This window comes from Rhinocladiella mackenziei (genome assembly GCF_000835555.1).
Source record: "Rhinocladiella mackenziei CBS 650.93 unplaced genomic scaffold supercont1.3, whole genome shotgun sequence".
In the NCBI taxonomy this organism is placed as follows: domain Eukaryota; kingdom Fungi; phylum Ascomycota; class Eurotiomycetes; order Chaetothyriales; family Herpotrichiellaceae; genus Rhinocladiella; species Rhinocladiella mackenziei.
Genome location: NW_013550602.1, coordinates 3,415,167 through 3,430,603, shown reverse-complemented (window position 1 = coordinate 3,430,603; position 15,437 = coordinate 3,415,167). Strand labels below are relative to the sequence as shown.

General features: G+C 50.0%; 6 protein-coding genes across 6 annotated transcripts; 4 read left to right on the top strand and 2 right to left on the bottom strand.

Moving 5' to 3' along the window:
- Window positions 1-484: 484 nt before the first annotated feature.
- Z518_04775 (uncharacterized protein) lies at window positions 485-2,941 on the top strand (the record flags this gene model as incomplete). Its single annotated transcript, XM_013418481.1, has 2 exons — window positions 485-1,112; window positions 1,164-2,941. The coding sequence occupies 2 exons, from the start codon at window positions 485-487 to the stop codon at window positions 2,939-2,941; spliced, it is 2,406 nt and encodes an 801-aa protein (XP_013273935.1).
- Window positions 2,942-4,415: 1,474 nt separating this feature from the next.
- Window positions 4,416-6,318, top strand: Z518_04774 (uncharacterized protein; the record flags this gene model as incomplete). The annotated part of the gene is made up of 2 exons (XM_013418480.1): window positions 4,416-5,499; window positions 5,552-6,318. 2 exons carry the CDS (start codon window positions 4,416-4,418, stop codon window positions 6,316-6,318), a joined length of 1,851 nt encoding a protein of 616 aa, XP_013273934.1.
- A 2,133-nt stretch (window positions 6,319-8,451) lies between these two features.
- Z518_04773 (uncharacterized protein) lies at window positions 8,452-9,410 on the bottom strand (the record flags this gene model as incomplete). The annotated part of the gene is made up of 3 exons (XM_013418479.1): window positions 8,452-8,717; window positions 8,778-9,257; window positions 9,323-9,410. 3 exons carry the CDS (start codon window positions 9,408-9,410, stop codon window positions 8,452-8,454), a joined length of 834 nt encoding a protein of 277 aa, XP_013273933.1.
- A 1,041-nt stretch (window positions 9,411-10,451) lies between these two features.
- Window positions 10,452-10,949, bottom strand: Z518_04772 (uncharacterized protein; the record flags this gene model as incomplete). The annotated part of the gene is made up of 3 exons (XM_013418478.1): window positions 10,452-10,622; window positions 10,673-10,788; window positions 10,841-10,949. 3 exons carry the CDS (start codon window positions 10,947-10,949, stop codon window positions 10,452-10,454), a joined length of 396 nt encoding a protein of 131 aa, XP_013273932.1.
- A 577-nt stretch (window positions 10,950-11,526) lies between these two features.
- Window positions 11,527-13,149, top strand: Z518_04771 (uncharacterized protein; the record flags this gene model as incomplete). Its single annotated transcript, XM_013418477.1, has 1 exon — window positions 11,527-13,149. One exon carries the CDS (start codon window positions 11,527-11,529, stop codon window positions 13,147-13,149), a length of 1,623 nt encoding a protein of 540 aa, XP_013273931.1.
- Window positions 13,150-13,474: 325 nt separating this feature from the next.
- Z518_04770 (uncharacterized protein) lies at window positions 13,475-14,976 on the top strand (the record flags this gene model as incomplete). The annotated part of the gene is made up of 2 exons (XM_013418476.1): window positions 13,475-13,729; window positions 13,783-14,976. The coding sequence occupies 2 exons, from the start codon at window positions 13,475-13,477 to the stop codon at window positions 14,974-14,976; spliced, it is 1,449 nt and encodes a 482-aa protein (XP_013273930.1).
- Between the last annotated feature and the right edge of the window lie 461 nt (window positions 14,977-15,437).

The following is a 15,437-nucleotide window of genomic DNA, read 5'->3' as shown; positions in this document are numbered from 1 at the left end:
TGCTTTATTGAGATCGAGGTTCTGGGCTCTAGTGGCCGTCGGGTATTTCTTTCCCATCAACTCCTCACTGCCATGCGATCCGCCCGGTTGCTAGACAAAAAGAGGGGCCATATCTGTAGGTCAGCATCGATCTGCATGTCTGAGACCTTGCGAATCGAAAAGATTGTTCCCACATTCATACTGAACTTCCATCGCAGCAGAGCACTGCCCCCCAGGCGTGGACCACCATTCCCACCTGACTTCATTGGCCGTTCCATGTCCCAGTCTTGTTGACAATGGCCTGACTTAGTCGCAGCTGATCTCAATCGTTCAACCTCATACACATCCGAGTTCTAGGCCTTGAATTTACTGTACGGTGAGCTGTATTCAAACTCATCTATGCAAGACACAGCCTTTCTCCCCCCGGTCGTCATTGTTTTTCACTGTTGCCGCCATCACTCTATGGCCCGTCTCATTTGCTAGGCACGTCTCTACCATTTTCCGAATGGCATCCAGCGAGTTTCAATGCTCCGATTCCGAACATGCCACAACACCTACGGACACACCTATTCCTTTCCAGAAATATCCTCCTCGTTGGAGCCCAGAAGCTGACAGGATACATTACGCCCGAGACCCCTGTTTGGGTGACGATAAACCCCTTCGCCGAAATTCTGCCTTTCTCGAAGTCGGACTCGATGGCGATGATGCGATTATCGATGCCAAATTGAGAAGGGATTCAAGACAAGGACTACAAGCCCACTTTCGTAGCAGAGTTGACCTCTTCAAACCTGATCCCGTCAGTTGGTCGGAATCGTTGCCTCCAGAGAAACATTCTCGAGAACAAATGCTTCCGTCCTTCCCTACACTTCCCAGGCTACTCTTTCTGACCCTTGTGATTGTACTTGTTATTCCAAGCTTGCCTACGTCTCCTTTGCTGACGGCCGATGCAAATTCTGTTGGAGAAAGAGCTGGAACCCTCGGAGATATTGAGGCCATCGGGAAGGTTAAGAGAGACGACAGTCCGACCGTTGTTTGCAAAAGATGGTCACAACAAAGCGCCTTGGTCAATGGGACATTATATTTGTACGGAGGCCGATCGACCACGTCTTCAGACCAGACGACAGATACGTGGAGTATGTGCTCCGAGTCGCTCCTGTTTAATCTGCTAACCGTCGTGCAAATAGATAACGACTTTCTTACCCTCGACCTCACCAAGTCCTGGCAGATATCCTCGCCGTCATTGACTGGCCTTCCCATCCCCAGTGGTCCACCTGCAGTTTCACTCGGGTACCTCTGGAACTCGTATGATTCCTTGTACCTCTACGGCGGCGAGTTTTCGGATTCTCCAGTTACTTCACCTGTTCCCTTTTCGACCTGGTCCTACGATATCTCCTCCTCATCATGGTCTGAATCATCAAACCCGCTAACAAGCGCCGGGCAGAATTCGGAAGAAGCCAATCAACCAGTTCAGCGTGCGGCCGAGGGCGCAGGCATATCGGTACCACATATCGGCCGCGGCTTTTATTTTGGTGGACATCTCGATGGCTATACTACCCCCGGTTGGTCCCAGTCAATTGCCCGAGTCTATCTTCGAGGCCTTCTTGAATATACGTTTCCGGGATACAGCAATGCTGCGGTGAATGGTGGAAACGTGGCCGGTTCGTCGGGTATTTATCGCAATATCACGGAGGGCGGAACCCAGGATTCGGATGGATTTCCTGAACGTGCAGACGGAGTCCTCGTTTACGTTCCTGGATATGGCAAGTCCGGTATTATACTTGGCCTCGCAGGTGGCACCAACGCCACGTTTACCCAAATGAACATTATCGATGTCTATGATATTGATTCATCGACTTGGTATAAGCAAGCCACGGCAGGAGAGACCCCGGAGATTCGAGTCAATCCGTGTGCCGTGGCAGTATCCGCGGCCGACGGAAGTTCAGCCCAGGTATACATGTATGGGGGGCAAAACTTGATACCATATGGAGAGCAAACTCAGTACGACGATATGTGGATTTTGACAATTCCGTCATTCACCTGGATCAAGGTTGATATGTCCAACCAAGCGAACCCACCAGCGAGAGCAGGACATACTTGCAATGTTTGGAATGCGCAAATGGTCGTGGTTGGTGGATATGTCGGGCAAGATCTATCTTGTGAAAGTCCCGGCATATACGTTTTCAACACCAGTTCCCTCACGTGGCAGAACGAATATACTGCCGTGGAGACCAAAGACAACCTTAACCGGCAAAAAAGCCAGCAGGATGACCCTTCCGCGCTTCAGGGTTCATATGGTTACCAAGTTCCAGAGCCAGTACAGTCCGTCGTTGGAGGTAATGCCGTGGGAGCAGCCACCCTCACTGCTCCCGCTCAATCGGCCACTCAAGGACCTCTGGCCACAGGCACTCCAAGAACATATACGGTCACACAATCCGACGGGCCTGTTGCGACAGTGACATCATCTCCGGGCAGTGGCGCTAGCGGTAACGACAACGGCGACAACAATTCATCAGGCGGCACCAATGTCGGAGCCATCGTCGCCGGAGTCATCGCTGGATTTTTCGCCGTTCTCGCCGCTTATTTGGGATTCTGTACCTGGCTATACCGGGAGCAACTCAAAATTTATAAGAACCACGTGTCAATGGCACAAAGACAGCAGCTGTCAGATGACCCCAGGTATATCGAGACCGGCTACGGGGGCGGAAAATACACAGACAAGAGTCAAACAAGCGACAGCCGCAACAGTGCGGATAACCGAAGTGGAAATGGCAGTACCGGGTCAAGAATCGGAGGGAGAGTGAATCAGTTATCAAGCAACAATCCTTACAAAAATGTGCCTGGTGGTACTGGCTCAGCGACTGCAGCAAGCAGTACAGATGACCTTATGGCAGGTCAAGAACCGAGTTTCTTAGGGGTGGTCTTGAACCCAAGGCGAAGTCTGAGGGTCGTGAACAGGGATTGAACCCGGAGAGCATACGGATTTCATGGTTTCATGATTGGCTCAAGCGTCGACACAATGGCATCTGAGGGTTCACGCATACGCATGGTCATGATTAAGGTGTTGATACAGCAAAGCAAAATCACGTTGCTGATTTAGAGTTTCCTTTTGACTTCTCCTCGTCTTCTCGATATACAGCTTTTGATGTTTGAGAGACCAAAGAGTAACCCGTCCGTAATCGCTTTATGAAAACGCCGAAGTCTTCCGGAACCAATATCTATCTGATGGGAGTCGCTATTTGTAATTTGTCGGTGGAGTCTTTTGGGGACTGAGCGATTGAAATGGATGGACCCTCTTTCATGCCATTATTCGAAGTCTTAGCGAACAAATCCTAATCGGACGACCCTTCACCACACATGGATTGACGACAATGAGCATTCAATCTGGCCTTCGAGATAAAAGAAACATTTCCTCCTTCTCAAATCATGGCTAGGACTTCTCCGGACGGCGACGGACCTAGATGATATGAGTGTGTAAACAGCCTCGAGAGTGTCGTGGACTGCGATCCGCAATGGTGCAGCATTCGCTAGCAAGAGCAAGGAATTTGACAATGCCAGAACACATAACAAGGGTCTCATGAGCTCTACCTGACCGAGTCGTGCTCTCGCATTGGTGCGTCTCGAAGACAATCGTTGAAGTCTAGAGAAACTTCCCAAACACAAAAATTTTCACGCCCATTTGATTCTGATGCTCTCGATCGGCCCAATGTCGCCAGTCCGAATCGAGAAACAATAAATGGCGAGCCACCATGAGAGTGATTATGGCTGCGATTCCTGATCTATGTATGGTATGACGGGGGTACATCAACAGATTGCGCCACTCCTCGGGCCATCTTTGAGATATATCTCGTGATAGGCCTGCCCCCTCCATCCCCAGGTGCGTCGACAATCTGGGGAATGAGCGACTTTTGCAGCCTTTATCTCGCCTATCAAGCCACTGCTGAACGAAGGGGGGAAGAGTTTGCGCTTGTCCAAAAACAACAAGACACCCGACGAGGGGGGATACCGAGGTTCATTTGCAGGGGGGATGAAAACTCTGCTTAACAATCCAATAGACCAAAGCGGGCGTATACAGACGAGTTTTTCATGGGCTTTTTGCCTTTCCCCACCAGAATACCACCACCGAAATGTCTTATCTCCGACTTCTCAAGCTCTGCCATTGCCGCTCTTCCTCTTCACTAGCAAACTCTTGCCTCGTCATGACTGGTCTGCACGGCACCTTTTCCGGACGGTTGAGTCGACAAGCCTTGCGCAACCCAATGTAAGTACGCCGCACTTCTACTGTGATATGCCATAGGTAGGTTCATTCACTCTCTTGCTCGGTTTACGCCCTTTTTCACCGTTGCGTGGCAATCCTTCTTTGCATCTCCCCATTTCCCGAACCACCCCCAACATAGCTGTTGCGATTTTGAGACCAGTCTTTCGAATATTTGGCAAAAATGGCCAATCTGGAGAAATCGGTTCCTCCAGTCGTCACCTCTCCATACCCCCCTCCTGATCATACAAGACTTCGAACTCCAGACCAAAGTCCTAGCCCTCAAAGTCCTTCTCAAAAGGAATTCTATTCCTCCGTCGACCACTCTCCCACATCAACAATCTCTCGATCGGAATCTGATCATGATGAACGGGCACTTACCTTAACCATCACTCAAGCATCAAGACAATCCGCCACAGGGACTGCGACCAGAGTCACGACTCGAGGCACGACGTTTACTTCAGATCCTGCGTATGAAGTCGATTTTGATGGGGATGACCCTGGAGATCCCCGAAACTGGTCGTTGTGGTACAAGTCCTTCTCCATCTTCGCCATATCCTTTGGCACCTTGGTGGTGGTGATGTATTCGACGTCGTATACATCCGGCATGTCAGCCATGCAGGAAGAATTTGGAGTCTCTTCAGAATCGGTCGCGACTCTTGGTGTGACGACTTACCTGTTCGGTCTCGCGATAGGCTCACTGATACTCGCGCCCATTGCTGAGACATACGGTCGCCGTCCGGTCTACACAACATGTATGGCCATGTTCACCATTCTCGTTCTTCCGGCTACTCTTGCCCATGATATGGTAAGTATCATTGTGGTGAGGTTCTTTGGGGCCATCTTTGGCAGTGCGATGATCGCCAATGCTCCCGGCACCATTGCGGATCTGGTGTCTGACGAATATCGCGCCACAGCCTTCTCGGTCTGGTGTATTGGCCCCATGAATGGACCGGTCGTCGGACCTACAATTGGCGGCTTCGTGACTGAATACCTGGGCTGGCGATGGACAAATTGGATTACCATGATTTGGGGAGGGACATCATTTATTCTCCTCGTGCTCCAAAAGGAGACATACGCGCCAGTCTTGTTACAACGGCGAGCCCAACGGTTACGCCGTGAGAACAATGATGAAAGATACTGGAGCCGGTACGACGTTCGAGTCGGATTCATCGAGTTAATGAAGATCAATCTGAGTCGTCCTTTTGTCATGGCTGTCAAAGAACCCATCTGCATTTTCTGGAACGTCTACATCTCGCTAATATACGGTTCGCTCCCCCCCTTGCCTTTGGAAAACCAACAAAACTGACGAGGACCTAGGAATTCTTTATCTTTGTTTCGTCGCGTATCCGATCGTCTTCACCGAAATGCGAGGCTGGTCCATTGGTGTGAGTGGTCTCTCCTTTCTTGGAATCGGTATCGGGACCATGATCATCATATGCAGCGCCTCGCCCGTTCGCAAATTGATCAATTCCCACGAAGTCGATAAAGATGGCAACGTACCGCCCGAGGCAATGATGAGCATCGTCTGTATTGCCGCCATTCTTATCCCCATCGGCGAGCTCTGGTTCGCTTGGACCTGCTATCCGATCAGCATTCACTGGGCATTACCCATTGCAGCCGGTATTCCGTTTGGTTTCGGTAATGGTGCGGTCTTTATCTACGCCGGCAACTACCTCACATACAGCTATGGAATATACGCCGCAAGTGCTATGGCCGGCAACGCCGTCATGCGGTCGCTCCTGGGCGGCACCCTCCCACTCGCCGGACCCGCTATGTACCGAGCCATCGGTCCCAATTGGGCCGGAACCCTTCTTGGTCTGCTTGAGGTGCTTATTATCCCGATTCCATTCCTCTTCTACCGTTATGGTGGCCGCATTCGTGAAAAGTCGGCCATGATCCGTGAGATGCGTGAGAATGAGGAGCGGCAGGAGCGAAAGAGGAAAAAGGCGGAAGAGAGGTTGAGAGTCGCCGTCATGAGTGGTGACGAAGAAGAGACGCAGGAAGCGAGGGTCGACCTCTGTCGTGCCCGAAGCCGTTTCGATGAAGACGCTGGTGTCGAATGGAAACGAACTCGAACATGCTAGCACGACACGACATGAGACGATGGCGAGACGCAGCAATGAAGTCTGAACTGCAATTTGATCATTTCTACGACATACAGCAAATTAAAGCACAACATGGCAAAATTTACGGACGCATCGACCTTGGCATTATCGGTCATGTTCGCACAATCACCTCTATTCATCGAAGAAAAGCAAAGCCTCGCAGCGTTGGAAATGGGTTACTTCTTGAGCAAAAGCGTTCGGAGTTTGATCGACGTTAAGCTGGGTTGGATTGGACACCGGATACCGGACAGTGGAATGAGATTTGAATGAGTGAATGAATGAATGGCACTGGATTTAGAACTGGTGGGAGGATTTGCATTTATTCATGGCGTTGGACCTTTCGACCGCTTTTTGAGAAGAGCGGGATCGACGAACCTGGGAGAATTTGGATTTGGAATTGGAAATATCAATTGACCTGAAGATAGTGGGATCGAATTGAAGATCTTGAGCTGGGAACGGGTAGATTCAAGGTCTTGAAGGGACCATGGGTAGACGAGCTGCTTGGCTATAGCGGTCCGTAGAGCACTCAATTTGATCCATGGGACAAGAAGATGACCTTGCATGCGTTAGACTGAAAGGGCCGAAAAGGGCAATGATGTAAAAGGTACCTAACAACCCCACCCCCCCAAAAAACCTTGTAAAGTCGTGTGAAATATGCCAAGGCGCTAGTAACTGGGAATAAAAGTGGCCTTCTAGCTACCAAATACAATTCCACTCGTTATTTTACAATCGTACAAATCGAGGTACCAAAACATCAAAATCGAGGCTCTCACATACCTTTGGAATTTGCGAGCTCTTTACCTCATTGTTGCTCGATTCGCGATTTGTATAGACGATAGAAAGGCTTCATAGACAACAGAGACACCCTGACACGCAACAAGGCCAAAATCGAGTGTGCGAAGGAGGCAAAGTGGAAAGGTACCTCAAGCCCTAGGAAAATGGGAGGTTTTTCAGGTACTTTTCCACCATGCGGACAACGCCCGCACAACTAGCCTCAATTGGTGTTTCGAGTCCCTGTGGGTGGTTGCTTTCCCGATACATTTCCAAAATGGGGACTTTTTGTATTATTTCGGACCTGAGGCCGGGCATCTTTCCTTTTTCAGTCCGGGAGCGAGATTGACAAAAAGCTGGCCCGGAAATCGCCAATGTGGAGGCACCCCGAACATACTCTGCGAACTCCTGGAGTCGACTTGTGGTCGTTTTGCTCGAACTGTTGAAAATTCGGTGGAAAGTCGCCGTACCGTGTGGACAGTCTCCAGCACCAGAACCATGTTCTTCGTTCAGGGATAGTCGAGGTGAAAAGAAAGACCCATCCTCGGGTTGTGGAGAAGTTTCACATGCAGATTTCAACAACCAAGAGATTTGGGAAAAGCTTTCTTGTTTCGTGAACCGAATTCTACTTGACTCTTGCAAAGCATCCCAACTACGCCAGAACCGACCTTCGGTAACCACGAGATCACGAACACGGAAAGTGTTGCCGAAACCGGCGCATAGGCTGATCGATAGTCTATCCCACTCAAGATTCCTCGTTATCTTTGGAGCCCATTCTTGCACTCTCCAACCAGATCTTCGACACCGCCGCCTCATCACTGACACATCATTCCTCGCTCGACGAATGGGCCCGTCGTTTATCTCAACGCGGCTCTATCTTGGTCTACGCTGCCTGCACTGGTACAGGTACCACGACTTCTCCAGAACATTTGTCATCAACAAGCGCGGACGCAGCTTCCTACCATTCAACTAGCGATGTGAAGGGCTTCATTTTCGCACACGTCAGATCAGATGGCTCATTTCCCCTTCCACGGCTGCACATCTGGTTGGCCGGCGTCAGTGAAGTGGCGCGTGGGACTGGCGTGTTTGCCGGCATGGTCAACGAGGTCGAAAAGCACGCAACAAGCCAAGGAATAGAGACCTTGAGCGTATGCACCTTTCCCGACGAGTTCGTCAAGATGTTCGTTGTCCTTCAAAAGCAAGGATGGGAAGTCAAGGAGTGGATGGAAGAGGGCAAAAAAGTGTTGATGATAAAAATTGTGTGAAATGAGAGCTCAACAAGCATCTGCTGGCTGGGCCTTTATTGAGCACCAACCAGGTACAGGCATACCTTTACTCAGATCACTCTTCGAGTTCTTCGTGCGCACTCTCAACTTCACTCGCATACTCCTCCTGAGCCTCCTGGAGTTCCTCAATATCGCTACTTGACGGGTCGGACTCCTCAGCCACCTCAGCCTTTGCCTCTTCGAGATCCTCGCGCCCTTCCTGCAGGGAAGATCGCTGACTTGATGACAACTCTGGATTGTACTCGAGTGGAGGCTCTGTTGGAGCCGCAGGGGGCAGTGCTCCATTGCCTGCTGGTGCAGTAGCCGCGGCAGGGTGTGAGTCTGGATTGGTGTTAGCACTATTTTTGTGATGAGCTGTTGCGGGAGATCATTTATCATCACCACCGTCCGACAACACATTTGCAGCGAGAACACCCAAGGCGGCACCTCCCACTCCAGCAACGACCATATTTCCTATGCCAGAGCCTTGGTTCTCTTCATGTCCGTGTCCTGGAGCACCATAATAAACTCTGGTGTGCTCGCCATGTCCACCCATCGGTGGTGCAGCGGGCATTGCTCCACCATAGTTCTGATGGAAACCCAGACCACCGGACGATGGTGCCCCTCCCCAACTCGGAGGCTCATATTGAGTCCGACCAGTGGTTTGTTCAAGGTAGTAATGTCTTTGAGTATTTGGTTCCCACTGTGATATCCAACCTGGCGGTAGCTGGGGACTAGATGGAGGCAGGTCATATCCGGATGGTGGTGGAGGAGAGTATCCGTATTGAGGGTAAAGTTGTTGCGGTTGACCATAGGGATCTCGTTGATCGTTTACGTTTGGAGGCTGATTGTGGAAGTCCCTGGTTTGATCGGAGGCGTGAACTAGATGGACGTGTCAGCTTCGCGGGAGTATTTAGAAAGGTTGATCTGGGATGCTGGATCCATACCTTCCTCCTCTTTCTTCTGCTTGCCGCCGTCATCGCCATCATTCAACATCTCCTTGAGTTCATCTTTGAGTTTCTTGAAGAACGACATGGCTGATATCAATCAAACGAACAGTATCTTCGAGAATGCAGAAAAGAAACAAACCTACCACAGGCCTTTTTATCGACTTCACTTCCTCGAGGCGAATGAGGGAGGCATCATCAAACGGCCCATCTTATTTCACTCGGCGGTTCATGCGTGAATGTGTACCCCGGCCCAGCTGAATGCCAGCACATCAAGTCAATTACTTACCACTAGAGACACAGGTGACACGGGAAATTTGCCGGAAATTCTTTCTCGCCCGCATCCCCCATTGGGGTCATGGGCAGGACTTGTTGTATACGTTTCTTGGCGGCATGTCTCGGTCATGCTTTCTGTACAGAGTGAATGGTCGATTTCGACTTGGTAGTGGATATCTTCATGCGAGACACGTCATAGTGTCGAACAGCGCAGGAAACCAGTGGTTCGATAAGGCGCATTTTACTCTGTTGAGGTGCGAACGAACCTGGTATTCGAGAACTCAGGGCCCGGACCGTCGCGTGGTTCCATAACCGGTCTTTCAAGGTCTTGAAAGGATGATTGAATTCTTGAAGAGGCAAGGAGAGTCAAGAGACAGGTCTGGATCAAAGCAATACTAGAAAGATCTGATAATACCTCGGAAATCTCCCGATCAATAGTTTGCTGCATCTGAGCTGCATGGGACTGGGCTCGGTCTGGGAAAATTGACTGCGTTTCTATGAAGTTAGTGCGGACGTCAACTGTTTGAAAGCCATCGCAAGTCAGTCAGAACGGATGCCCCTCGTCTGATTATACATACCCGAGATGCACTGGGGAGGAAACGCTTTTCTCGACGATGGCTGTGGTCACGCGTCTCAAGGGTCTCAAGGTCTTGCCTGTCAGATCATGTTGGTCTCAAGATTGATCCTGGAAGAATACAAGGTGGAACAGAATCAATCGACGAAGCTATGGCGCCATTGACTGTACTTTGTTCTTAATTTGAGGCCGGGTCGTTCCAGAAGCACGATGTACGCAGCATTATACACATGATAAATCTCCCCAACGCCAGAATCAGCACCATCATCGCAATTTGACCTATTTTCCAGAACCGAACCAGCTGCTGATTCCACTCTTTGCCTTGGCTGCCTTGTCTTCCACCGTCTTGTCAAACTTGTCAATGGCACTGTTGATCTGATTGCCTGTCTTTGCACTCAAGTCTTTCGCTTTGGATTCGGCATCGGCGAGTTTGGATTTGGCATCGGCAGACTGTGGCCTGGTCAGGACTGATTCGTGCGATCAGACAGTGAGGATCTTACGGCTTGGTCGAACTTCTGGCCAGTTTGAGCTCCCCAAGCATCCGTCTTCTTCTCTGCTTCCCTTTCTTTACCCGGAAGATCATTCTTCACTTGTGAGGATAGCTTAGAGGCATCGGCTACGGTCACGTCAACGAGAATTCGAGTGGACAATGCTACGAGGTTACCTACCTTCGAATTGTTTCCGAGCAGCCTTAGGATCACCTCCAGCAATATACAGGTAGTACCCAACCCCGCCTGCGACAGCCAACCCGGCAATCGTGAGTCCTCGTCTCGACATGACGGAGTGCTTGGTTCTGAGGTGGAGGAGGAATGGAACTGAATCGCTCAATAGTCGAGGTATGGGGGGAGATATCGAATGACAAAGACGTCAAGATGAAGTTCGAACAAAATACGGGGCCCCGGTAAGAAATTACCTGGGTAGGAGGATAGCAATGAGTGGTGGTATGATGCATGCGGCCTCCAGAATGACGAGAAGCATGGCCTTTGACGGTGACATCATTGGGTGCTTCTTTTATTCCCCGCGCATCATGATTTTAATTAAACGACCTGGTCACAGACCCCCGTCCACTCCGGATGTGGGCACTTTATCCCGATCTCTGCCTTGCTTGTGACCTAAATACTCAATTCAAGTTCCAGGCCCAGCAGCGGCCTGTGACGCTCAAACTTTCCTTCCCTTCTGCTCCTCTTAGTCTTCTGACATTGAAGGCAAATATTCTTGGTACATATTTCAACAAAATTGTGGTAACAAACACCTCTTACCGACGCCTGGAGTTGGGAAGCTGCCTACTCGATTATGAGTAGATCTTGAATATCTCGCCTCCAGCAACTCCTCTTCCTTTCTGCATTCCGAAGGAATGTCAGAGAATGTCTCCAACATCGTCACGCGCATTTCTAACCTCGACGGGGCTGCCCCCGATCCCTACGACCACCAAATTTCCTTAGTCGATGCCACCGAGCCAGAAAACCAAGATGTACCACGATCCAGCTCGCCTAGCCCAAGCTGGAGAAAGCTTGCAAAACGAGCAACCAAATCGTCAGTGAAGGACCATCTGGCCCGAGGGAAATATGCCAAGGGGCAAGAAGATCGCTATTCTTCCCAAGCGGGCAGTTCTGTGGCAGAAGGGAGTGGGTCAAAACCTGCATCGATACGCCCCGAAACGGGAGAGTCAGCCGAAGGGACCAATACTGTAGATTTCGCACACAGTCAACCGGTCGACAGACGGCTAAAGATTGCGCAAAAGAGACGGAAGGAGTCCAAATATGTGAAAGAGCAGGTTCATGAGATTGATATTCTCTATGAAAATCAACGAGGGTCCTTCTTCTGTGGCATACCATTATATTCACACTCCTCTCTCATGCCCTATGATCCAAGTCCTTGGGTCAACAGGGATTTCAAGGAATCACCGGTCAACATCACCAATGCCCAGGTGCCAGATCCTAGTTGGGAATGGGCATGGAAATCATGGTATGTTGACATGAGTGATGATGTGGATGAGGAAGGTTGGCAGTACTCGTTTGCGTTTGGACCAAAGTTTGCCTGGCATGGCACACATCCTTGGTTTCATTCTTTCGTCAGGCGAAGACGCTGGTTGCGCAAAAGAGTCAAGAAAGAACCAGAACCTGGACGCGGAAAACCTGGGAGTATGGGTGCTGCTCATTACTTGACCGGGGACTATTTCACCATTCATTCCCAACGAGATCAAAGTCCTGTCAGTGCTGTCGATGGTCCCGGTAAACCGGCAAGGCCATCTAGCTTCATCAGCTATCCCAGCACAACCGATGTGGATGAGCCACCCGAGGACATCAAAGATATTGCAAGTCTTCTCAAAGCCCTGAGATTCGCCACGATCGATCGAGAAAAGATTGATCTGGTGAAAAAATTTGTCACTCAAGGGGGAGAGGAATTGGTCTACCTGAGGGATCATGTTTCCGACGTCATGTCATTCTTCGTCTTTCAGAATTCAAGGAGACAGCTACTTTCGTATCTTAAGGACACGGCAAATGAAGCACGCCAGCATCGGCAGAAACATGACGACGAGAAGAGACCGGAGGGCGAAGTTGAAAGTCGAAGAATTAATCATCTCCTTGCTGCTGTGGATGCCGCCGATGCCCAAATTGGAGAGCTTGAATTCTGGAGTGACAGAAAACATGTGTTGAAGACCCATGACAATGCAAGTCTTGCTACACGAGCAATTGCTACCATATTTGATGAGCCCACACCGAAGCTGAAGACTGCAGATGACCCAGTGGAGGAAATAAAAGGAATCTCGGAAAAGGCCGATATCTCTTACGACAGCTACCCACCAGTTTTCAGTCCAGCGCGACAAACGTCAATTGAGGGCAAGGAGGAGGAGAAGAAGGAGGAGGACAAGGGCAAAGGTAAAGCAATTGAACACGATAGTGAGGATGATCGAGTTGAAGGGAATGCAACTCCTCGATTGGGACGGGACGAAGTACTCATTCTCAATCAGGATTAGGAGTCTTCGAGATGGGATTGCATTGTTTATTAGCGCAGGCGTTGGGGGATGCAAGCATGAGTACGTGAATACAGGACCACAGAAATTCTAATATGTTCCCGATTTGGATTAGTTGAACACGTACGCGTTCTCCGCGTCGACCACCGCGTTTTCTAGAGGTTCAATCGAAACCACCTCCTGTTTACAAAATTTGGACCGCGCCCGTTTAGAACACAGGACGAGCTGGGCAGCTACATATTTCTCCTGTAGTGCTTCTCCACTGCTTCTCGCCATCTCTCCCACCCAAAGTCGTATTCGCATTGCGCCTTCCGTCTTTCAATCCACCATGGCGTCTTCCGTTCGTGGGACAACCAATCGAGTCAGCAAGCGACAAACAGGTCTTCGAAGTTATGCAAAAATCTCCAAAATCACCAAAACTCAAGTTATTTGCAAGTCAGCCGTGATAGAAGAAGCCATCAGCCCAGCAGTCAATCCCAAACAAACCACCAAGTCTACTCCGAAGCGCAAACGCAGTGAAGATCATGATGACAGTGAGACTGAGTCAGGAAGTGCCTATGTCGCCACCCATGGTTCGAAGAAGGTTCGACACTCAGTATTCCAGTGCCCAGGATGTCATTGCTGACCTTTACCCAGCCAAAGCTTCAGTTGCTCAACCCCCCATCTGCGCATCGCGAAGAGTTGGATTCCATTGACATTGAATTCTCGTCTCCAATTCAAATGCGACGCCTTTCGCTCAACACCGACCCTGTTCCAGAAGAAGAAGGACCTGTGAAAGAGCTTCACCCTGCCCTTCAAGACTTTGTGTCTTTGCACGCTACATTCCTCAGAGCATATACTGTCCACATTGTTTACCACGGTAAATCGGCACCAGCGGAATTGGATAGCCTGATGGCCTCTATCACCAAGTTGTGGAAGAGACGCACCGTCATAAAAGAGGACATTCAGCGAATGTTGGCTTTTTACGAGCCCGACGTGTCCGGTGTTGCCAGTCCTCCACTTCTTAAACACAAGGAAGCTCCCTTCAGATTGACGACAGTTGGTGGCGATTTCGTCCGATATAATGTCGAGTATGTTGGTGGTGACAGCATCAACCGACCTCCGGATCCTCCATATGATGAGCACACTCTTCAAAAGCTCTATGAAAGCAAGATCGAGGCCTTTTCCACCTCTCAGCGACACAACTTCTCGGCCTGGCTTCATGGCGAGCTACGCTACTTTCCCCGTCTCGATTTCGCTGTTGGTGTGCAGACACGAGCTCGCAAGGAAAAAGTCTCTGCCATTCGAAAAGAGATCTTGGCTAATCGTCCAGCATCACCATCCGATGGTCTGACGAATGCGGAAGTCATTGCAGAGGAGATCCAAACACCATTGATTGTCAAGGATCGAACTTTGTCTCTCTTGGACCGTGTTCGAGCAAGAACACTCGCCAAATCTGCTGCTACCCCTCACACTCACGAGGCTATCCTCCGTCGTTACGCTCTCGGTCGAATCCATGAAGTGGTTGAAATTCTTCGAATGAAGCAACAACGAAAGCTGAGCTCCCAATTCATCTCATATGCTCACTCCAGCCCCAGCAAGGTTCGAGGCAGAGTGTCGTTCGGCCTGAAACAACTTGTCGACGACATCAAGGGCAGCGTCGCTGTTCCAATCGGCGATGCAGAGGTCAAAACGTGTATCGACATACTTGCAAATGATATTCCAGGAATATGGTGTTCTGTCTATACTGTCGGAAAGCTTCAGAGTGTCGTTCTTAATGGACCAGGTTTGAGTGGTATTGAGGTCAAGAAAATTCTGGATGAAAGGGAGAAGATGAACTGGGAATCGTGAGGAATTGAGTCAGTGGGCTAGGCGAGCTAAGTCGTTGAAGAAAGAATCGTGGTATCGATATCCAACTTGGACTCCACGGGAATTGGGGATCTCAACACGAGGGATGTGTTCAAACCCCTGTTTATACCAATTTGAAAGTCCAGAAGTTACATGGTATGGATAGGTCAAGGTCGTGTCAGCCGCTGCAATTGACACACAGAGTTGTCTCACTGATCTGCTCTAGGGCATGATGACCGAAACGACAACATGAGAGACCATATCTATTTCACTTCCCTACCCATAGGACCGGGGGTTCCTATCTCCATCTCTTCTTTCGCTAAGCTGAAGAAATAGAATAATGAAATAGGTCCGAGAACGTGTTGCCGGAACTTTGGGGCTTCTTTGTGCGCGGAAAAACAAACTTGGGTATCGTGACAACCACAAGCCCTTCGTTCAGTTCTGGCTCACTCACCAGCTCACCA